The following is a 24,557-nucleotide window of genomic DNA, read 5'->3' as shown; positions in this document are numbered from 1 at the left end:
GTGATTTCTGTCATGACTGAAAACATAAACAAAATTATTAAAAAATGAAAAAACTGAAAATACTTACATTACCTAATTGAACACGAGTTGTTCCAAGCCTGTAATACTTTCTTTCTTTAATGAAACACAAAATATTTTTTTTAAAGTTAATTGTTTCCATTTAGCAGTTCACAGTAACCGCGGTGATAAAGTGATCATCTGTCCTTTGTAAAGCTTGGTGAAATGTTGGGTATACCGGTCACACAGTTATAAGCAGGATATGGTTGATAAAAGTCAATGGGTAAATTTGGGCCACAATGCCATGGTTACATTAACACTCCCATTTATTTGTGGATAAATGCTCTGGCATTGCCCAGTAGGACACAGACTGAGCGCCTCTGCTGGCCTCACTAACACCACTACCAGCGGTCATTTTCCCCATCCAGGTCATGATGATAATTTCTCTGTCAGCACACAGAGCTAATTCAGCATGAGTTTATGTTTGGCAAATTGGACACCCATTTTGGTCGTAACTTGTTATCCATCTTGGATGAATTATTATTTATTTATTTTTCACTGAGCTTGTTTGCAACACATTATGCATTCTGCATAATTTCTAGGTTACTTAAACTCAAAAGGTTTAAGAAAAAAACAAACTTAAACTCTAAAGACCATTGTTTCATAGCAGTGTAGTTTATTAGCTTAAAAAAAATGGATCACACACAAAAACACTAACCAGAGTACATCTGCATCATAAACCATATCTAACGATATCATGACAGAAGGTTTTTTAATTTTTCTTGCTACATCTGATTCACTCAGTGGGGTCTTACAGCCAACGGTCACAATGAATTTAACAATGATGGATTCAAATGTCAATATGTCTGTTCACAGTTTTTTATATGTATTTTAATAAATATAGCACTAAAGCTTAGATATCAGCACAATCCAATCTTCACAAATCTCATATCTTGGTTTGTTTGACCCCCTGCTCGTTTTTCTGGTCTTCATCTTTTTCCTCCATTTCTAGTGTCTCTTTCTCCATCTCTTCTGGCTCAAGCCCTTGCTCTTTCCTGACCTGGGCCTCAATCTCTGCTGGGTCTATGTAGGTGTAGAAATAAGCCATGATGGAGAAGATGATGCTCACAGCCACTAGAAGCGACGCAAACAGCAAATACTCTGCCCACTGTGTGAGAAAACACACACAAATGTAAATTCTGACATTTATTTTGTTCCCAGCCTGTATGAGAAAATTCCTACAGCCTGGCTGAATATGTGTTGTGTGTGTGTATGTGTGTGTGTGTGTTAGGACATGAGCTCATATGCAGCACCTGTTTGGGAAGCTTTCCTAGCTCTGCCACAATCAGCACAATGATGTTTCCCACGGCATTGGTGCACAACCAGCCGGCCTGCAGCACGGACTTCATGTTCTTTGGAGCCTAAAGACATGGAAATACGACTGTTGAGAGGGAAGTGTTCGGAGCGTATTGTTCGGAGTATTGTATCTTTGCAGTCTGCAGGATATCAAATGTCAAATTAAATATTCCAGTGAAGAATACACTATTAATACCACACAATATCTGGTTTAGTGACATTGTCAAAAATATTAAATTGAAAAAATGTGTTCCATCTGTGATTTTAAACAAGTTGTGGCTTTTGACTTTTAGCCCTTCAGGATGATATGTAGCTTTACTTTATTTGTTGTTGTAAATCTAATAATGCAAATTTGGCCCAAAAATTTGGCCGAATGTTTTCTAAATGCATAATGATTAATGATGTTTTAGTGAACTATTCATCCATGCATATGTTGACTTTTTAAAACTTCTCTCTGGTGATGTATGCCGGTCATCCAATCATCTTGTAAGCTCAAGACTCACCAATTTATTCGAAATGTATGTTCAAATCTGCCTCCAGCCATTTTAAAAGAAAAAAACCCTATTAAAACATGGACTGTTTGATCTGAATCATGTTTTGAATCATGTATTTATTTATTTAGGCATTATGTGTTATGTTTAGCTTTGTTTGAACCCTTTGAGTTTCCCCCTTAGCTTTGTTGTGGTCTGCAATCTATATTCTGTATTCAATTATTGTTTAAATTAAAATAAAATAAAAAAACTTGCTAATCAAAAACCAATGGACTTAACCAAGTCCTCACCCTACATTTTTTTCTTTTGCGATAATCAATATCACTTAGATCTATTTAATATCACGTGGCATCTAGACCATGTATTTCAGTACAGCGAGAATGCTGTAAAAACCAATCTGGTGAAGTGTGCCGTTGTTGTACCTGTGAGTACGAGAACTGCAGGCCAGTGACTGAGAACATGACCTCTCCTGTAGTAATGAGGAAGTACTGAGGAATCTGCAGAGCCATGTGGACCGAGTTGGGCTTCATGTCCTCAACTTCTGTTATAGATTCACACTGCACATACAAAAACACACATGCACATATAAACCAGAAGACACAATATCAGGACTATATAAAAAGTCCTACTAAAGTACACACATCATCTGAGAACACAGTGCTGGGGATGAGGAAGGTGTATGAGGCACCGAATCCAAACTTCCGGGAAAACTCACACCACTGTTCACCATGTCTGAGCACGAAATCCCGCCTTAGGAGAGAAACCAACAGCAATCAGACACCATGACTATAATAATTAAAAAAACAATAAATTGAAACTCAAAACAAAACTCAATCCAATAACATAACATAAAATATAATTAAAGACAAGTCAAAAAAAAAGAAGAAAAACATTTTTTTTTTCAGAGCTGCATGCACCAACCAAGCAACTGCTATTGACATGAATGGGAATGCTAACAGTTCTTCCTTTTCAAAAACTGGTTTCACTTAGAAATAATTCTAGTTTTGGATGTCACTGGGCACATTATGTGGCACTTAGACCATGTATTTTTGCATGGTGAAAACACTGCATTAGCCAATCAGAAACCGGGACCAAGACTATCAATTTTATTACTAAACAACTCTAGAAAATAATAAGTGCTGATTGTGCAAACAGTGTAATTAGTGAATTCCTCTAATTACAATGTACACAAGCAGCCTTTTTCCCAAAAAGAAATTATCTGATAATATGGCAGCATTTACGTTGTTTTTTCAGGGGTGCATGCTCCAGCTGAGCAACTGCTATTGAGATGAATGGGAATGCTAGGAGTTAGTAAAACGTCATTATTAAGTATGATTTCACGTTGACTTTAAAAAGTAATTTGATACAAGCAATTGTTTACTTCGTAACAAGTTAAAGCATGTTGGCAGTCAAAGTATTTTATTAAACATCAATGAAAAATCTGAAAATCTGACTCACTTCCCCTGATTCACCAGTGTGTAGTTTGTAGTGGCTGATGGTTCGATGGAATCCAGGTTGGTGATATTCAGATCTGCTGTATAGCCATTCACAAACCTGTGTGACATGAAATCAGTGAATTCAGTGAAAGTTTGGTTTTAAGAAGCAGTTAAACCAATTTTAGTCCTACCTAATGGCGTTCTTTCCTTCCCTTGGTTTGGACTTGACGTCTTCTTCCTGGAGGAAAAAAGAAAGGTCAGTGTCAGTTACACTGTTATATTTTCCAGTTATATTTATTATAATGTTTTTAACATTCTAATGTGATCATTAAAGGGGTCATGAACTGAGAAACCAAAATTGCTTTGATCTTTTGACATATAAGAAGTTATTGTACTATAAGAATATCCTGCAAGTTTCAGAACTCAAAACTTTCTTGTTAGTTTAAGAACAGCTTGCACTGAAGGGATATTAAAAAAAACTAAAAACACTCCAAAAAATCATTCCAGGTTCATTTGTTCACTCAGTCCATCAAGGTCAGGTGTGAGAAAAGACATTAAACACACTGGACTGCCAAATTGCAGAGCTGGTGCAAACATCTTCACATCTCTATGATCAGATGCTTTCTTAACTCCTCTTTTCTCACTGCTGTCATTTTTTTGTGTATTTGTTGTTAATCGGTGCTCAAACTAGACTTTGAGCATGCAAAATTTCTTCAGTCGTGATATGATGTCATGCTGTTTGAGGGTTTTTTTTAAGCTAAAATCTTATTAACAAATAATAATAAATCCAAAATGTAAAAATATGCAGTCTTCTCCACTTTCCTCAAATTCTGCAAACATGCAGCTTTAAAGTTTGAGGTTTTTTTTTTTTTTTAAGCTAAAATCTTATTCTATTGCGGGTCAAAGTTCACCAAACATTGGAACACAGTGAAATGCGAAACATAAGCTTGCTTTTCTGGTCTCCAGTGCCGACTTTTGCATGAGCAACCACCATTTTTCTTGAGTTAATAAATTATTTTTTGCCCGTGTCTGCTTAGTGGATGCTCACCAGATACATGATGGATGGGTCAGAGGGGATGATGAGGGTCTGGCGCCCCCCCTTGATTAAACTGAAAGCTTTAGTGATCACAGGATTTGTGTTCAAGGACACTGTGATGTCCTGATGGTCAAACGTCATGTAATCTGCACTGCTCTATAAAAACAAACAGGAGAAACAGTGGTGAATCATATCAGTGAGGTTCCTGTTAGGCTACAGGCATGCATGAAATAGTGGAGTATGTGTGTTTAGATGTGTGTAGTTGTACCCCAAATGACTCTATCAGAAGATGTTCATTGGGTGAGATGGTCACATTCAGTGTTCTGCTGTACGTGTTCACCACCTTTAGCTGGCTCTCAGAGGATGATGGGAAATTTGGCAATGTTTTCTGAGGAGGAAAATGACGTGTTGATGAACATCTGCTCTACTCAGTGACATGAATATGACTCACACATTTCACACTCACATCAATCTCAATCTGGACCAGAGCTGCAGAGACAAATGCCATGGCAGCAAACAGCATGCCAACCGTCATTCTCTTCAAAGGGCTGGAGCAGAAAACAGATTCACACAACACATTCATATCAGCATCACTCTCACCACAGTTATGCCAAGAGATCAATCATTTCCTACTACATACTGAGTCATACCTGAAATTGAGGCCACACTTTTGGATGAGAGGGAAAATTAACCGGTCCATAATAGGCACCAGGGTCAGGATCAGGATTGGGTTCACAGTCTGACAGAGAAGAGATTTACAGGTACAGGTTTATTTCACCCTATACAGTATGTACACTACTGTCAAAAGTCTGGGGTCGGTAAGATTTTATTAAAAAAAATAATGAATCCATTTATTCAGCAAGGATTTATATAAATTTATTTTTTAAAAAAGCCAGTAACGACATTTATAATCTTACAAATTATTATTATTTTTTTTAAATAAATGCTGTTCTTTTGAATGAAAAAGTGGATCATGGTTTCCACAAAAACATAAAAACATTGATAGTGATAAGAAATGTGTTTTGAGCAGCAAATCAGTATGATTTCTGAAGGATCATGTCACACTGAAGACTAGAGTTATGATGCTGGAAACTCAGCTTTGATATATATATATATTCACATAGAAAACAATTGTCTTAAATTGTAATGATACTTCACACTTTTACTGATTTTACTGCAACTTTACTGATTTTACTGCAACTTCAGGAAAAAGAAAAAAAATGTGCCAACAAGAATGAAAAATTTTTGCTAATACTAGACCCATTTAATCTGATAACAATACTGAGATAGGAGCTAACCTAACAGCATTAACTCACCTGCATCTGGTCTGGCTGCAGGATGAATGCTCCCTACAGAAAAGAGGAAATTACATTGAATTAAAAAAAATACACATTTTAAATTTTAATGATGCGAATGATATTTTATAAATCTCTGTGTATTGAGCCTAGTTGTGCTAGATTTGACATCCTAAATGTGACTATAGACAGTTCATCAGATCATGTTAGATTAATAAAACAAACATATAGCAAATCTTTCATTTAGAGCAATTAGCTGAAATCAAGATACTTACAAAGTCTCCGCTCATGGTAGTGGCCTGGAGAGTCCAGCGAGAGCCCTGGACACAATCAACACACACCAACCATTACAAAATGCTAGTCCACCCAGCAGACCTGAGAAATGACAGATACTTACCTTCTGATCAAACAGGGTCCAAAACATGGGCAGAGGAATGTAGAGGAACAACACCTTCAACACCATCTTTATCTGAGCGATAAGAAGTTTCTATAGAAGAGAGAGACAACAGAGGAATGAGTGTGTCAGTGCCTCACTAACCATGTTTTAAGGACAAATTTGTTCCCAGAAGTGAGCTAAAGTTACAAAGACTTTTGGGGACTTCTTGGGATATCCCCATTTGTAAAATTAATATATATATATTTTTTTTTACAGAAATTTACTGTATTCTGTATGTGGGCAGTAGTATTTATTTATTTTTATTTTTTTTACTAGTTATATATAAAAACAATATGGAATGTTCCCATTTAGATAAACTAAGTTCTGTCATGACAACTCTCGGAGAGATTGGCATGGTAATGTACATGACAATGTTAATGTATTTGGTCTTGGCGGAACAGATCTGCTACGCTGCTGCGGCAGAGCAAGTACTGAGACTTGCTGCTGCCAATACATCCACAGCATACTGCTGTGAGCATGTAAGAAATTCTGCTGCTGCAAATATAATATACATGAAATAACCCCCATATAGCATACATGAATCACCCTGTAGCACAGGGATAGGCAACTCCGGTCCTGGAGGGCCACTATCCTGCAGAGTTTATCTTCAGCCCTCATAAAAACTCACCTGCCTGTATCTATCTAGTAATCCCGAAAACACTGACTGCCTTGTTCAGGTGTGTTAAATTAGGTTTGGAGCTAAACTCTGCAGGACAGTGGCCCTCCAGGACAGGAGTTGCCTATCCCTGCTGTAGCAGATCTATAAAGGTGGAGCTGGGGAAGGTGGAGGGTTTCTGAAGCAAGCTGCACTGCTGCGGCAAGCACTAGTCATATATTTGAATGTTGAGCAGCGAGCTCATTGGCTACCAATACAGGAGAGAACCAATCAGCTGTGCCATGTGATGATGGCATTAAGTCAGATTGAGTTAGACCTATCGGACTGCGCCATCTAGAGTTTCATGCCAGAACTCCGTATTTAAGCTAAGTAAACTTATGTGTACAGAGATGGCAGGATTGTGGCATACATCATATTTCTCATTGGCCCAGTCCATCCAGTGTTCCCTCTTTGGATAGCTGCTGCTTCTGTGCCTGAATCGGTTTTTGATGGCAAACTACAGAAAGAAAAGACTTTATTATATTTAATGCAATGATTATAAGAATATAGGAATTATTGGGAAAGTTCACCAAAACATTACAATTCAAGTATTCATATTGTTCAAAAAACATTTTCACCAGACAGGGCTTTTATAAATCAATGAATGAATTAATGGATGGATGGATGACTTGAACCAAATTAACTTATTGTTAGCTATATCTAAGTAAATTATATGTACATACAGACAGACATATCAAACAAAATTACTAAACTCTAACTACGAATTAAATGGAAACAGAAAACATAAAAATAAAATCTAGTTCAAAATATATACAAAAACTATAATAGAATATCAATGACACTAAAATAATACACCAGATTTGATAACAAGTGTCAATGACAGTGTGATTTGACAGCTATAGTAGAGGAACTTTTGTGTTCCTTACACAGAGGTATCATGTATACAGCAAAGCACAAATCACACAGGCTGTTTCATAACACTTTTATAGTTCTATTTATTCTCAACGGCACTAAGTCACCTCTGGAAAAGAGCAGTTTGAACAATCTGCAAAATATCTCTTTTTATGTTCCACAGAAGATAGAATCCATCCTTTAAACAGGATCTTTGGTTATTGAGTAAGGCCGACTCACCCCTATACATTTACACACGGACCACATAATGTTTCCTTCCGGATCTGTTTTGACATACATGCCACTGCCAGCGATGAACACCACTGTAACACACAATACACATCCCAATCATACACACAGATCAGTGTGTGTGCGTACAGTTTGTGCAGAACTCAGTCTTACCCAGAGATATGACCATGAGAACGGCTGGGACCCCAAAAGCCAGAGGATAACACTGCTGCTGAGTGTGGATGCCACACTCTTGAGCTGCACACATGGAGGAGAGCCGTTAGTCAGGGAGGGAGTAGGGCAAAAGTATAATGGAAATGAGTGTGTTTATGTGGTTATACCTCTGAGAACAGGTGTAATGAGTGTGGAAAGAAGGCTCCCTGCATTAATGCACAAATAAAACACTGAGAAAAATGTGTTGAGTTGGCGACTCTGTAAAGATCAACACATCACAACAAACCATTAGACAGAAAGGCTAAGAAGATGCCGTAAGCGAATGGAGAGGTTAGGAAGTACCGTACCTGATGTTCCTGAAACTGATCGCCACCAAAAGCAGCCACACACGGTTTAATACCCCCAGTGCCCAGAGCAATGAGGATCAAACCCAGCATGGACAGAGCACTGAAAGAGAAACACACTTTATAGATTCAGTTCTATCAGGGCTGTTTAGTGTAGTTTCATTAAAACTGTACAAAAAGGTTTCAATTATGACAACTCCCGAAATAGATTTTAACAGGATTTTATTGAAAAGAAAGGTTAGATTAGTCTTGGCGGAGTATATCTGCTATGCTTCTGCTGCTGACATGAGCAAATATTTTTACTGAAACACACTCAGATTTACAGAACACATGCTACTGCTGCAACACGGCAAAGTAGGAAGAACTGTAACAGACCTAGACAGGTGGTGCTGGGGAGGAGGAGGGATAAAGAAAAGTCTAATGGTGCACAGTGCTGACATGGATTAAGAAAACAAAAAAGGTTGCATAGATAGAATAGATAGTGTTGCCACTCAGCTTCTCAGAAGAGTTTCATCACTGAACAGTGCGTGCATTTACTTTAACATGAATTAAAAAACATTTATTGTTTTGTTAAAAAGCGATTTCTTTGTGAAATTTCTGAAATATAGATTTTTCTCCTGAAACCTTACTGTTATGTCACAATAGTTGGGTCTAAAAAGTATATATTTTAAAAACTGTAAACTTATTTTGATGTGTTGATTAACATACTACAGCACATGGTTATTTGTGTGTGTGTGTGTGTTATTTGATACTGTATTTAAAGTTAATTTTATTTAAAGGTATTCAATTGCAAATTAATCATTACAAATGTCAAATTACAAATATTTCTAAATACATGACATACAAGTTTCAATAGAAATGAGATTAACGTATATTTTAGTTTACTGAAAATGTGGAAACCACAACAGTGTAGTTTCAACAAAAGGGACAACAGTGTCATTTACAAACATTTCAATTTGTCATATACTGTATGTTTTTGTGAGGTAGGATGTTGTAGCATTAGAGTATGAAAACATCTCTTCTGACTCACATTTATCAACACCAACTCAATTACAGTGCTTTAAGAGTAGTTTTTTCATAAGACTCATTTTCTGATTTTCAAATACCTTTTGCTTCAAATCAAATGATGTAATGATGTCATTCACCTTAGAGCTGGTTTGTTTGGTTCATGGTAAATTCTGTTATTAATTCTGTTCTCTGTGGGTGAGGAACAGAGGTGCATGATGTGTTGATTGAATTTGACTCACATGTGGAAGGTGAAGTTATCCGGTGTGCCGTCTCTGTTTGCATCTGTGATGTCATGAATAGTGCTGATGGCCATGGTGACCTGGCCGATGGCGTACACTATGGACAGGTATATGATTGTTCTGAAAACACACAAGCATGAGAGGCATCACAGCCATGACAGCACATGCTCACAGATCAGAGACAGTCTGCAGAAACGGCTTTCACTTTCATAGTGTTGGATGGATTGTAATCTGTGGGGAGTTGCACCTTAAAGCTCTACAAAAAACTTACTTGAACTTCCCAAGCCAGGAGTCAGCAATGATGGCACCCAAGATGGGTGTCAAGTAGCACAGCGCCACAAAAGCATGATAGATGGAAGTCGCAAGGTCATCATCCCAAAGCAAAAAATACCGGAAATACAGCACCAACACAGCTAGACAAAGAGAGAGTGGCTTTATTTATGAATTTATTTCTTCAAATGAGTAAGGTCTCAAATCACACCCCAGTCATAGGCAAATGCAATAACATGTGCCAAGCTCTAGGTGGCACTGTAATAATTACATTGCTAATTTACATTTTAATTATCACACTCAAGGGAAATCTTTAATGATCTACAAAACCTTTTTCTCAAACACGCCCTCATGAAATTCTATATGTGTGTTGTAGATAATAATAATAATATTAGTACGATTGTGTCTCCATGAAGAAATTTGGTATACTTTTAGAGAAACCAGTCCTAGAATAGTTTTCCAATTCATATGAGACTTCTTGTGTTTCTACATCTACAGACACTTAGCATTTGTCAAACTGTTTCACAAATACAGATGTGCATTTCTCCACGTAGCCTGTAAATATTAACTGACCTAATATATTCTGAGTACAATATCCAAAGGTCCACAAAACCTTGGACGGTTTCTGTCCTGTAGGAGTCACTGCACAACTGTGTTATCAAAAACACTGATCTGCTCTTTCATATTGTTGCATGAACTTGGACTCAGATTTGCTACAACATTTCATCATGTACTACTTCTATTCACACAATATTCTATGTGTCTTTTTATAGTGTAGCAGTCAATGGCTTTTCTTTATTTAGAGACAAATACACACACTTACCTCGCATGCCATAGTAGGAAAATCTCTCACAGAACTCATTGACCACAATAAAGAAAATGCTGATTGGATATCCACAACACTCAGCGGTCTGTACCAGCATACACAAACATACACTACATGAGATGCAAACATTTGGAAGCACACTGTGATATTCCATAGCTATTAATTGTTAAGACATTGACAGACTTTGACTTCATGTCAAAACGCACGTGTGTACATATATAAATAGTTTATGTATTATACAGAATATGGAATACATAGTTCTGCAGTATATAGAATATCTACTACAGAGCATATACTGTACAAAAACAGCATATGTTATATATGTTGTAATATTCTTTGTGCAAGCTTTTTTGTTGCTATTATTAACAGTGTTGGGGTAACGCATTACAAGTAACGCCAGTTATGTAATCAGATTACTTATTTCAAGTAGCCTAACTAGTAAAGTGACGCATTACTTTTTAATTTACAAGAAAATATTACTTTAAAGAGTTACTTTTTCAAATAAGTAACGCCGTTACTTTTTTCCCATTTATTGATCGACAGATCTCCTGTCCCCTTGTTGAGAAAAATTGGGAGTTAGATGTTACTTTAGTTCTAGAATAAATGTGAACATGCATTAATTCATCTCACTCAATCACAAAAATAGAAAAAGAAAATCAGATTTAGTTTTTCTCAAAATTCATTAAATTGGTTAAAAGCAACTCTGAATATGACTCAAAGCGGCAATAATTAAATATGTTAAATAATACAAATATCACTTATGTATTTAATCCCATTTTATTAACCAAATTGCTGCTGACCTTCGATGATGCGATTCAACCATACTAATAAGCAAAAATTACACAAGATAAACTAACATATCTTCTTCATTTTTATTTTTTTTATTTTTTTTTTATTGTTGAAGAGTTTTGAACTTTCTTCTTCTGTGTTCTACCGTACAGACGTGAGTTTACATTTCCTTCAGTCTGAGGCTTTTGGTGTGAAAGGGCTTTAACATTTGCCAAAAATAAAACTTTTTATATAAAAAAAAAAAAAGCAAGCCCAGCTCAGATTTAAAAAGTAAAGCAAAAGTAACGTAAAAAATTACTTTCAATAAAAAGTAACTAAGTAACATAATTAGTTACTTTTTTAGGAAGTAACGCAATATTGTAATACATTACTTTTAAAAGTAACTTTACCCAACACTGATTATTAATCGATCAAATATACCATATTTGCAATATGCAAGAAAAAAATACAGGATTGAAAAAAAAGACACAGTACAGTTGCATTATTCAAGATGGAAGGAGCATTATCAGAATCGTTACGATTATCACTTTATTATAAATCAATACGTTTTATCACAGTTGCTGTCTAAATGGAAAATATGTAGTCCTTAATCTATATACTACAGAACACACTATAAATTTTAATTAACATAATAGAAAAGTAACGGTTATTACAGACTAACCCTAAATGAAAACATGTTGTATTTTAAGATTTTAAAAATGGGTTTTCCAAATAAAGATACTACCCAAAGACATTCATGCCAGATTTGAATCACTTATAGGGACAATTTTATTCTCAAACGATGTTAATAGTACACATAAATTCTGATATGACAAAATAATAGTTATTAAAAAGGAAATGCCTTAATCATTGCAGGATTATTTCATAAAAATAAATTATTATATAAATCTTACCTTTTTCTTTTTTTTCTTAGTCTCGTCCATCTTTTCATCTGTGAGATTTATCATTTTTTAGTACACATGCAAAATCACACAAATAGTAATGATAATTTCTGTGGATGTAGTTTGATACACTCAAGGCCCTCACCTGGCATACTGGCAGCAGGAGTGTGTGTATGTGTTGTGTCCTGCTGGATACCTGTGTGAGAACAGACCTGGCCAGGACAGGACATTTGAGTAAAAGCACCTAGGACAGGTGTGTGTCTTATTAGCATGGACTGTGTCCTGTCTGCTTTATGACATAAACAACAGCAAGAGTGATAGATAATACTCAGGGGTCCATAGGGTCAAACATCTGCTCACACTGTGTTTCTACACGGTTTATAGTGGATTATAGAACAAGTAACATTAAATCAATTCAAATCTTCAGATAAAACAAACTAACAAAAAAAGACAAGACAAAAAGAACAAAGAAACGTATCAAAAAAAAAAAAAGACAAAACAAAAGACTGCAGACCAAAAAACAAAAGACAAGACAAAACTAAAATAAGACAATAAATAAATAAATAATAAAAAAAAAGACAAATAGGATGTGGCCAAAAAAAAAAGACAAAACAAAAAGCTGAAGACGAGACAAACAAACAGAAACCAAGACAAAACTAAAATAAGACAAAAAAAAACAAACAATAAATAAAACACTTAATAAAACAAAAATTGACAAATGACAAAAAAGACAAAACAAAAACTTAAGACAGGACAAAAAAATTAAATAAAAAAAGTGACAAAAAACTAGACAAAACAAAACAAAAATACACAAGAAAAAAAAATAAGACAACAAAAAATAAGACAAAACACTGACAAAAATAGACAAAAAATAAGACAAAATAGAAAATAAACAAACAAAAAAACTAAAAGATAAACAAAGAACAGAAAAAAACTAAAAGATAAACAAAGAACAGAATTGAAAAGACAAAAAGATAAACTAAACAACAACCAAAAGACAAAACAACACTGAAAAGACAAGATAAAACACAATAAAATTATGCTAATTAATGATGGCTAAAAATATGGATATTTTTTTTTTTTTTTTTTAAAAGAAAGCCAATTTAAAGAGTGTTTGAGATTTTATTTAAAGCATTGGGGACAATACCAGTTTAAATACAGCAGAGTAGAGACTGTTAAATACAGATTAAAAAACAATATCACATTCAGCTGTCCCACAGTATAAAAATATTTGATAACTGATAATATAATGCTGAACATTAGCACTTGTGTCTGCACAAGCTCCGCCGCGCCTCCAGTGTATCACGTGTAGTGAAAGCGCTGACCTCATCACACCAATGCCACACCCACTCAGTGTGTGTCTGCTGCACAAACACACTCACGGACACATGGCTCACATAAGAGCGCTTTAAACCCATCTGAAGCTGATGCATCATCAGGCGCCTCTCAGACAGCGAGCCTTGAACAAGTTATACAAAATAAAACAACACAGAATGATGCAGATATTTATAAGATGTAAAAGCCGCTGCAGTCAGAGTCACAGTTTGGATGTTAGCACACGCTGAATGCAGTGCTTACATGAATTTGGCTGAATGACACCCATTCTCCCTCTCTTCACTACGGCTATTAATAAAACTGGCAAAATGGCACAAAATGGCCAAAATAAAATAGAGTTTTTGATGAAGTCTCCACAGGAAACAGTAGGTGAAATCCCCATACAGATCCCCTCCTGAGAACCTTCCCTCAGCTCGCCTCCACTTCCTCTTCATGACGTCTGGGAGAGGTGTGAAATGAAAGGTGAAAGGTCATGGGGTCACTGCAGGGGTCAGGTTCACACCACTGAGGAGGAGTTTGGCAGGCCCTGGATAGAGGCAGCAGTGGGTGTCCCGCTGATGGCATTGAAGATGTGCAGCGAATCTGGAAGAGGACTGCGCATCCCATCATCCACTGCACTGATCTGTGGAGACGAGAAGAAGAAGAGAGGAAGAACAAGAACGATCAGAAAACATGCCACACATAACGCAACACTGCAGTGAGGATAAAAAGCCGCATGGAATCTGAACAGTGCTTTGCATTTAACAAAACAAAACACAAAAAACAAGACAAAAAACATTAATTTTATAAAAAATGTACTGTAAATAAAATAAGACAAGACAAATTGAAATGGTTCTTCACATATTCTTGTAGGGTCAAATCTACAGAACTTTGCACAGTTGACCTTTTGCTAAACTTTACTGACCAATCCTGCATAGTAACTGTGATCAGTCATATATTATCTTACATGATTCATTTCTAAGGATGCATGTGCGGTTTGCTACCACCACATTATTTATAAATTTTGGTTGAATTTCGTTGTTATAGTTTTTCTATTTGCTTTCTTTTCTTTCTCTAGTTTTTTGGCCTAATAGCATCTGGCACAGCAGGGACTACCAATGGTCCCAATTTGGGTACATTTACATTCATGAATGCTGATTAATGTACACCGTCACTTTTTTATGAAATAAATAAATAAATAAACAATGAAAATACTCTCTATATTATTTGCTAAATTTTGAAGCCAAAAACTATAACTAAAACAGCAGCTATAATAAAATTACATCAAACCGACAACATTTTAGTTGCATTTTCGTGATTTCTCAATATGAAATGGGAGCATTCATATAATTCAGTTTCCAAATGTATGTATACAAAGGTTTTAAGAATGTGGCTTTAAGAATATTTCAGTTATAAGAAATAATTTACCATTCAGTCTGACCATGAGAGCAAAAGAGGAAAAGAAAATGGAGAGATGAAAAAAAAAAACACCATGAAAAGACATTATACATAAGTGTGAGAAAGTTTAAAGGGATGAAATCAAATATTTCATCATTTACTCACGCTCATGTTGTTCCAAACCAGAGCTTCTTTCTTCTGTTGAATATTTAGAGAAATGTTGGTAATCAAACAGTTGACAGCCATTGCCTTCCATGGAATGGAAAAACAATCCTATGGAAGTCAATGGCTGCCGTCAACTGTTTGGTTACAAACATTCTTCAAGATATCTTCTTTTGTGTTTAACAGAAGAATGACACTCATACAGGTTTGGAACAACATGAGGGTGAGTAACTGATGACATGATTTTCATTTTTTAGGTCAGTGTGTATGTGTGTCTTACAGGCTCATGCATAATGGCGGACAGCTCTTTAATGAGATCTCTGTAATTGGCCTTCATCTCGTCATGATACTCCTGCTGATCTTCTTTAATCAGACGCTCATTGATACCTAAACCAAGACCACAGGCCTCCACAAACTGCCTGCAAAACACCACACAAATACACACAACTGCAGATTTCAATTTCAGTACCAGTCAATGTGTGGGCACGCATAAATTGTTTCAATGTATGAACTTCTTGACAAAATAATTTAGTGCACAGCTGTAATCTATACAAAGGTGGCTATTTTGAAAAAGCACAAAAACATGTTTTTTTTTTTTTTTTTAAGATTCGATTTACTTAAATTAAAAATTGCATAATTCCAGTAACACAATTCCCATGTTTACATACTAGTGTTTTTGTGTTATTTCATTGGATTCTGCAGCATTTTTAAACAGTTGAGCTGTTGTGACGTTTAACTGTAGTTCAGTGTGAGCTCATTATTGTATATTGCATATAAGAGTCTGTAATATTTACTTTAAAAAAAAAAAAAAAAAATCTGCAAAAACAGTAACATTGAGAAATATTATTTCAATCTAAAATTTTCTTGTCCAATACATATAATGAAAACCGCTGCTTATTTTTATGGAAACTGTGATATTTTATCAGGAAAGCATTTATTTGAAATAGAAATCTTTAGTTACATTATGAATGTCAATGCTGTCACATCAATTTAATGTATCAAAAAAAAAAAAAAAAAAATAATAATATAAAAATAAATATTTATATATATATATATATATTGCATTGTACAGGTATGTATGCAATGTTGTTTATAATAGTTTTAGATGAAGGAGTGCTCAGAAACTGAAGTGTGTGTTTTACCGGAAAACTTCTTTCAGCTGTTTGACTTTGTTGTCTGGGTATTTCTTAGTGCTGGCATCATCCAGGAAAGCTCTGGCATAAGCAAGAGGCCCAGCATTTACCTGAAGAGAGAGTGAAAGACAGGTTTACAGATGTCACATGGCATTATGTGGTGTGTGTGTGTGTGTGTGTGTGTACCTGCACACTGATGCTGCCCTGTAGCTTGAGCTGCAGCTGGATCATGTCCACATCGCTGCAGGAACACAGCTGTCTGATCTCCAGCACCTTCTTACTCATCTCATCAATGGCCACCTCAATGGGGTTCAGATCCACATGGTGCTGATACATCACCGCGATCCGCTTCTTCACGTACGGGAAACAGTGTGTAGCTGAGACATGAAGAGAAAGAGCGGAAGATTTACACATGAAGTCTAACCAAGAATGAGGTTAGCAATATTATTATTAATCAGGACAAGCCAAGCTACAGTAACACATTACAAATAGTTAAACCATTAAATAATTCAAACACTCAACAACTGATTCTTATATCTCTCTCTTATATTTGAGCTTTGCCTAGACACCAACTTTACTCGCTTTGGACATGAACTCAAACGACTTCACGAGATGCTTTTAAACAGCCCTGAAAGATTTGACATTATTAAACCCAAGACAAGTCTGGATCTGCTCTGTGAAGATAAGGCCTGTACTTTGTGATTGGGAGGATCAAATAAACAGCACAGATGGGCAAATAAGCCATCAGATTCAGCTGACACTCAGATTTTTATCACAGGACTCTCTGGAAGTGTATCTTTCATCTCTAAGGCCAGTATGCAGTGTGTACGTGTGTGTACTCACTGGTGAGGATAGTTCTGCGTTTGCACTGCTCCTCTATACCGCCTTGTTTTTTGCCTGAAACGGTGAAGGGCATCTCAAAGACGAATCTACGGATGTTGTGGCTCCTCTCAAAGTCGGTTTTTCTCTCCAGCAGCTCCTTCTCCTCCAGGAACGGGGTGACATGAGTCACTTGGATGTAGGCATATTTAGAGTCCAGATCCTTCGGATTAATCTGCAGCGAACAGTAACGCAGCTTTAGTTTAAAGGCAGTTTTAGTTGCAGGGCTAGTTAAACTACACTGTTCAATGCAATCTTAAAATCTTCTAGAAAAAGCCACACTGCAGGTATATGCCACATATGATATGCTGCATGCGATTTTGGGTTTACCCACCCCAAAAACTTCACACGTTTGACAGATCAGTAATATCTTGGTGGACGTTTCTTGGCCAGAATAAGTTGCAATGTGAATCAGACTTTGTTCTGATAGTCAAAAGTCTGGTTATGCAAAACACTTCGTACCTTGCCAGAATCCTGGATCATTTTGACATTCTCAGCTCCAAACTTGTCCGAATACAGTTTAAGGAGTCTTTGAGAGATCTCAGACAGTGGGGTGAATTTGGGCTCCTTATAAATGTATTCTTTCCCGTCTTCATCCTCGAAGAATCCCTAAAACAACAAGCAAATCCGAATCAATCAGAAGAATGCTTTGAGAATGCTCCTGAAACCAAGTCAAGCTATTTGCCTGCTAATTTTTGAACACTAAGTTAGTCACAGGACACAATTACTTTCAACAGAAATACTGGGAAGTATAAAAACTGTAAAGCGTTGATGATAAATCCTAATTATTAAACAGGGATTATGATGATTTTCACAACACAACACAACACAACACAACACACATGTAGTAGAGCTGATGTTGAGTTTACCTCGTTCATCTCAGAGTCATTACACTGGTACTGCTAGAGACACAAACCACCACAGCGACAGAAACAACTCGTCAATGAGAAACACACTTCAGTTGTTTAACTAAGCCCCCATTTTCACTACAGTTACAATTATAATCAAGTACTTCGTGCTTGTGCTTTAGTATTCTAGACATGCATCAAAATAAGTGCATGTGAAATCATGACAAAAGATTATTAAAACAATGATTTAAAATGTACTTTGAAGTGAAACTTTAATATTGCAAAGTGCACTTTTTAAAAAAAGTCTACTTAAAGTTAAGAATCAGTCATGAAAGTGTCTCTCTTTATGAACACTGAAGTGGCCTTTTATTTCATTAATAGTATCTGCGAGTTCAGTCTTTTACTTCTTATTTCGCAAGGGTTATATAGTCATATGCTGTCAATTTTAACCTAAAAATCTCGATGCTGATCAAAAAAGGTTTATGGACATGTTACGTGTTACCAACCAAATGCAGAACACACACAAACAGATTTGAGAAAATCAGTGCAGCAGGAGATGCATGTAAACACACCAAGAGCCAGCAATGCGACTAAACTCAAAGTTTCTGTCAGCAGGGCAGTACTGTTGTTTTATTTGACCAGATTGTAGTGTTTATACATTGGAGGCTTCAAAATCCCATGAATGATTTTTTACACCCAAAGCTGAAGATGAAACATGAGCATTGAAATCCAGTAGTTCATGTTAGGCCACAGAAAGTTCAACTCAAACACACCAGACTTACCGCTGCCTTCAGACAGTGAACCAGCAGAAACATGAATCATATAACAGACAAATAAAGACACAATAAAGAGTCATTATAGAGCTCGTCCTGATAAAGAAATGATGAGGGAAGCTGATGAGACTCACCTGACCGAAGAACGCTACTCTGAAATACGTTCCCAGCAAGCGCTTGCCCGTGTGCATGACCTCTGTGACCTTACTGTAGGCACGGTGCAGGGTGTCATAGAGGTGAGCCAGTCTCTGCCACAAACACCAACAACACGGTTTACAAAACACATCAGCTCGGATTTAAAGGAGAGTTTCAAATTCTGTACTGATGTGTGTAATTTTAGTAAAAGCTTGGATAAACTTAAGTCTCCTTAGACATTCAACACACACTCCTTTTTATTCTGCAGTGTGTGTGTGTGTTACTGCTGTACCTCAAAATCTCTGCGTTTCTCATAAATGGGAATGATGAGTTTGTAGATGCCAGAGATGAGCTCATAACGCTCTGCTTTCCATAAACCATCAGCACATTCTTCCAAAAGCTCCATCAGGACGTCCTAAGACACACAAAGACAAACACACACTTAAACATTTAGAACCTTACAATGAAGATTTGTTTCATATACAGTACATAAAGATATTTTTGCATATAGTGAATACAAAAGTATTTAGTCTCGCTTAAGCCTCACTGACTGTCTCCACATAACAAATGCAAATTTAATCTGTGCTCAAATTGTGACTGAATTCACTTTTCTTCATAATTTTTGCTCAATGAAACACATTTTCTTCAGGGCAGTGTAGTTTTAGTATCACTGTAGTACTATTTTTTTTTTATTAAACATTTTACATTTTATATTTAAAATGTTACTTTTTTATTTATTTTAATTGTTAAAAGTTTCACTAATTTTGTTGTGGAAATATTGCTTTAGAAACAAGCTGGAAAAAATTTATTTATATATATATTATTGAAGATATATTATTTATTGAAGCCCATTTCCGCCACTGAATAAAAAATGAAAAAGGTAATTGCAACTTTTTATCTCCCAATTCTGACATTTTATCTCACTTGAAGCCCATTTCCGCCACTGAATAAAAAATGAAAAAGGTAATTGCAATTTTATCTCAAAATCCCAATACATACAAACTCGAAATCACAAGGAAAAAAAGTCAGAATTGCGAGAAAAAAGTCTGAATTGCAAATATCTTGCAATTGTCTTTATAACTCGCAATTGTGTTTATATCACTCTCAATATCACTCAAATAATAGAAAAAAGAAAAAAAATTTATAACAACGAAATATTATAAAAAAGTCAGAATTGCGAGTCTGTATCACGCAATTACGAGAAAAAAGTCAGAACTGCGAGTCTGTATCACGCAATTACGAGAAAAAAGTCAGAACTGCGAGTCTGTATCATGGAATTATGAGAAAAAAGTCAGAATTGCGAGTCTGTATCACGCAATTACGAGAAAAAAGTCAGAATTGTGAGTCTGTATCACGCAATTACGAGAAAAAAGTCAGAATTGCGAGTCTGTATCACGCAATTACGAGAAAAAAGTCAGAATTGCGAGTCTGTATCACGCAATTACGAGAAAAAGTCAGAATTGCGAGTCTGTATCACGCAATTACGAGAAAAAAAAAGTCAATTGTGAGTCTGTATCACGCAATTACGAGAAAAAAGTCAATTGTCAGATCACGCAATTACGAGTCTGTCAGAATTGCGCAATCACGCAATTACGAGAAAAAAGTCAGAATTGCGAGTCTGTATCACGCAATTACGAGAAAAAAGTCAATTGTGAGTCTGTATCACGCAATTACGAGAAAAAAGTCAATTGTGAGTCTGTATCACGCAATTACGAGAAAAAAAGTCCTAAATTCCAATCCTTAACAACCAAATAAGAAGAAAAAAAGTCAGAATTGCGAGTCTGTATCACGCAATTATGAGAAAAAAGTCAGATTGTGAGTCTGTATCACGCAATTACGAGAAAAAAGTCTGAATTGCGAGTCTGTATCACGCAATTACACGCAAACGAGAAAAAGTCAGAACTGCGAGTCTGTATCACGAAATTACGAGAAAAAAGTCAGAACTGCGAGTCTCTATCACGAAATTACAAGAAAAAAGTCAGAACTGCGAGTCTGTATCACACAATTATCACGTATTTATGAGAAAAAAGAATTGTGAGTTTTTATCTTGCAGTTGTGACTTTATATCTCGCAATTGACTTTATAGCTCGCAATTGTGAGTTTATATCACGCAATTATGGGAAAAAAAGTCAGAATTGTGTGATACAAAGTCGCAATATCATTTTTAATTTGTTTTATTCAGTGGCGGAAACGGGCTTCCATATTTATTTCAGTTATTTTATTTACAGGTATGGGAATGTTTATTCATGGTTTTGGTGAACTATAATGAGCCTGCTTCAAAGCGCTGATGGCTGTTGATTGATCTTATTATTGTTTTATCTCTAAGTCAAAGTGCAGGAATGATGGTTGAGTATCGGTCACAGTGGAGATAAGCTCACTGATAACCACCATCAGTTACATGGACATTAGTTTATTGCTTCCCTCTTTTACTGTACTAATATTAAACTAAATCAACACTGACACTCTATAATGCTTTATCTTAACTTGCTATGATGTTACAAAAATGCAAAAAAGTAATTTTGTTGATCAAAATATGATAGCCCTGCTTCAAGTGAAATAATACTGGTCTAAAATCTTCCACTTCAAAATTGAATATTAAACATAAAATACACCCTGCAAATGACATTTTTATTTCTCAAATTCAGTATTGAACTTGCTTCTCCTGAATTCTGCTTCTGATACCTGCTACTGTAACAGGTGGCCATACTGTGTAAATCCACTTTTTGCTGCACTTCATGACTATTTGTTTCTCCTCTGATTTGAATTACTGGTTTGTTGGCCTTTCAGACAGATATATTCACCTCATTAAAGTGAACATCCTGCATCCCCACATCTTCCATCATGGATGCTTCCTCATCGATGTTTGGTGTGACCACTCTGAATGCAGTACAGCCCTGTTTAAATGTGCCTACACAAACACACAAACAACCATTACCATTCACATCTGAAGAGACAGAGTTTTCCTGAAGCAATGCCATTTAAAAAACAGATATATGAAAAGAGCCAGATGTGTGATAATGCCTGGTAGAAAAGGTGAAAGATAATTGTTTGGAGTGAGACCAGTCATGAAATGTTTTAATTCTTAGAACTGCAAAACGTAAGATACTGAGTGATAACTTATATCATCATGGACTTTATCAGACATGGAGAAGAGTGAGATATGAGTGAGAAAAGAAACGTGACTGATAGTGAAACCTTCCACATACTACTGTGTAATCATTAAGAGTAATAACCTGAAAAATGAGACATGTGTCCTTGGTAGTGAAGACTTAAAACTAACTCAAGCATTCTTACCAATTATAGACCAGACAGTAGGATTTTCAAAAGTAAATATCTTGAAAATGAATTACAAATAAGACACTTAGCAATTTTACAATAGTGAACCCTTTTCATATATATAATGCGTTAAATTAATATTCAAATTGTAGTGTTATGTATATTAATGATTAAATACTGTAGATAATATTTAGCACACTTTGCTTTTATTTCCCTCTAAAATACTGTGAAATAAACTAAAAATATATATACAAAAAAATAACAATAAACTATATATATATATATATATATATATATATATATATATATATATATATACAGTATATATATATATATTACACATATATCATTTTTCACATAGGGGCAGGTAGGTTTGGACAGCTTTTTTCCCTTAAAGGGGTCATATGATGTTGCTAAAAAGAACATTATTTTGTGTATTTGGTGTAATGTAATGTGTTTATGTGGTTTAAGGTTCAAAAAACACATTATTTTCAAAATAATGTACATTATTGTTTCCCCTCTATGCCACGCCTTCTGAAACGTGTCAATTTTTATAAGGCTCATCGGTCTGAAAAGCGAGGTGTGCTCTGATTGGCCAGCTATCCAGTGCATTGTGATTGGCTGAATACCTCAAGCGTATGACGGAAATGTTATGCCTCTTAACACACTGTGATGCCTGTGTGATGCCCTGTCCGGCCGGAGAGATGAGACAAAAACATAAAACCCATTATAAACGTTATATAAACATGATTTCTTGGAAGGCCAAACAAAGGAGTTTTGCTTTCTCAACGAAACAGCATCACACACTGCAGCCTAGAGTGAGCCGCGGTCAGCTTGAGTGAGCCGCGGCGGGGGGCTTGAGAACGGTGCGGCAGGCGGATTCTACGAAGGCGCGTCCGTTGGTCTTGCAGCCATCACATGTGATGACCGTGGGCTGGACGCCACTTCGTCCACGGTGAAAGCCGATCCGGCGATCCACAGTGCAAAGTTGATGTATTTCCTCAGCCACCAGCACAGATCAGCTCTAGGCATAGATATCTAGCGGATATCGTCCTCTTTTGTAAGGCCAAACAAAGTAGTTTCCCTTTCACAGTAAAACACACAGCGTGTCGGCGGCAACAGCAATACTAAAACGAGAATAAAAGGTATGCCTTCTTTCTTTGTGTGAACATTTGGGCGGCGTTATGCAAATCTTCCCACATACTGACGTAGAGCTGTGGGGGCGTGTTAGAACGAGCTGTTTCAGGGAGGTGTGGATGAGTCTCAACTTTTATAAAGAATATCTCTTTGGATTTGAGACTTTAGTCTTTGCAACTTCACAGATCTTCTTTATGTACCAAGAGCTTGTAACACTCCAAAGACAAAGGAAAATTTTAAATTACATCATATCACCCCTTTAATAAATGAAATCATCATTTAAAAACTGCATTTTGTATTTACTCGGGTTATCTTTGTGTAATATTAAAATGTATCTGAATCATTCAAATGTGACAAATATGGAAGAAAAAAAATAAAAAATAAAAATAAACAGGAAGGGGGCAAAAACTTTTTCACAGCACTATATATATAATTATTTTTTTTTCTTAAACCAATAACGTATACTGTACTTCAACTAAAAATGGGGTTTGTAAGGCTTTTGTAAGGATAATGTTTTTGGAAGAAGTCTCTTGCTCACCAATGCTGCATTTATTTATTCAAAAATACAGTAAAAACTGAAAGTTTATGTAAAATTTATTCCTGTGATCAGAGCTGAATTTTCAGCATCATTACTCCAGTCTTCAGTGTCACACGATTCTTCAGAAATCAATCTTTTATGAATAGAAAAATCTTACTGGCCCCAAACTTTTGAACTCTAGTATAAACATTTAACCCAGTTACTTAAGTGATCAACAAGTATTTTTATGTGATTTATGTGATATATATATATTTTATTTATAATATACATTTTATTTTTGATTTTTAATATTTATTTAATGTTTACTGAAAGTATGCTTTGATTTCTAAACGTTTTATTTCAGAGATGCTTAGTGTGTTTCAAGGCTTACAACTCTTTATTGACAAATGTTTAATATCCAAATGGAAAAATACTTCTAGTATTCTCCAGTAGGTCACTGTTGTTCTCTAAATTGCTCCTTTCTCAACTCCACAACTAAAGTGGACAATAATAGCATCATCACAAGTGTGTGTGTGTGTGTGTGTCTAACCTTTCCTCCTCAAGTACTCGGCCACCAGCGCTGCTACATGCACATAACACATGGCTGCCTGAATAGAACCAAACCAGAGAACATAAGCTCCACAGTTAAACACACATGAAGATGTGTGTGTC

General features: G+C 35.8%; 2 protein-coding genes across 9 annotated transcripts in view; both read right to left on the bottom strand.

Moving 5' to 3' along the window:
• Positions 1 to 656: 656 nt before the first annotated feature.
• slc15a1a (solute carrier family 15 member 1a) lies at positions 657 to 12,580 on the bottom strand. The gene is made up of 23 exons (XM_042730699.1): positions 12,459 to 12,580; positions 12,326 to 12,363; positions 10,641 to 10,728; positions 9,819 to 9,960; positions 9,548 to 9,667; positions 8,304 to 8,403; positions 8,124 to 8,214; positions 7,957 to 8,040; positions 7,795 to 7,877; positions 7,073 to 7,159; positions 6,009 to 6,098; positions 5,887 to 5,931; positions 5,633 to 5,665; positions 4,967 to 5,055; positions 4,783 to 4,864; positions 4,585 to 4,704; positions 4,329 to 4,472; positions 3,472 to 3,518; positions 3,303 to 3,398; positions 2,486 to 2,594; positions 2,267 to 2,401; positions 1,311 to 1,418; positions 657 to 1,165 (listed from the first exon to the last, which is right to left on the bottom strand). The coding sequence occupies exons 1-23, from the start codon at positions 12,541 to 12,543 to the stop codon at positions 944 to 946; spliced, it is 2,238 nt and encodes a 745-aa protein (XP_042586633.1). The 5' UTR covers positions 12,544 to 12,580; the 3' UTR covers positions 657 to 943.
• Positions 12,581 to 13,415: 835 nt separating this feature from the next.
• Positions 13,416 to 24,557, bottom strand: part of LOC109095670 (dedicator of cytokinesis protein 9-like) — a 94,442-nt gene continuing 83,300 nt past the window's right edge. For 4 of the 8 annotated variants that reach the window (XM_042730691.1, XM_042730693.1, XM_042730692.1 and 1 more), the window contains exons 44-55: positions 24,436 to 24,493; positions 21,757 to 21,863; positions 19,248 to 19,370; positions 18,955 to 19,068; positions 18,830 to 18,835; positions 18,069 to 18,101; positions 17,662 to 17,808; positions 17,164 to 17,374; positions 16,507 to 16,697; positions 16,330 to 16,430; positions 15,468 to 15,606; positions 13,416 to 14,270 (exon numbers count right to left, since the gene is read on the bottom strand). In XM_042730691.1, coding sequence (XP_042586625.1) covers positions 14,145 to 14,270; positions 15,468 to 15,606; positions 16,330 to 16,430; positions 16,507 to 16,697; positions 17,164 to 17,374; positions 17,662 to 17,808; positions 18,069 to 18,101; positions 18,830 to 18,835; positions 18,955 to 19,068; positions 19,248 to 19,370; positions 21,757 to 21,863; positions 24,436 to 24,493 — 1,356 coding nt within the window. In that variant the 3' untranslated portion in view covers positions 13,416 to 14,144. The remainder of the gene's footprint in view (positions 14,271 to 15,467; positions 15,607 to 16,329; positions 16,431 to 16,506; positions 16,698 to 17,163; positions 17,375 to 17,661; positions 17,809 to 18,068; positions 18,102 to 18,829; positions 18,836 to 18,954; positions 19,069 to 19,247; positions 19,371 to 21,756; positions 21,864 to 24,435; positions 24,494 to 24,557) is intronic. The other 4 variants (XM_042730695.1, XM_042730698.1, XM_042730696.1 and 1 more) reach the window with 2 other exon arrangements.

Source organism: Cyprinus carpio, chromosome B9, assembly GCF_018340385.1.
Source record: "Cyprinus carpio isolate SPL01 chromosome B9, ASM1834038v1, whole genome shotgun sequence".
Taxonomy (NCBI): domain Eukaryota; kingdom Metazoa; phylum Chordata; class Actinopteri; order Cypriniformes; family Cyprinidae; genus Cyprinus; species Cyprinus carpio.
Note: the sequence above shows the minus strand (reverse complement) of the source record. Positions and strands in the feature narration are given on the sequence as shown.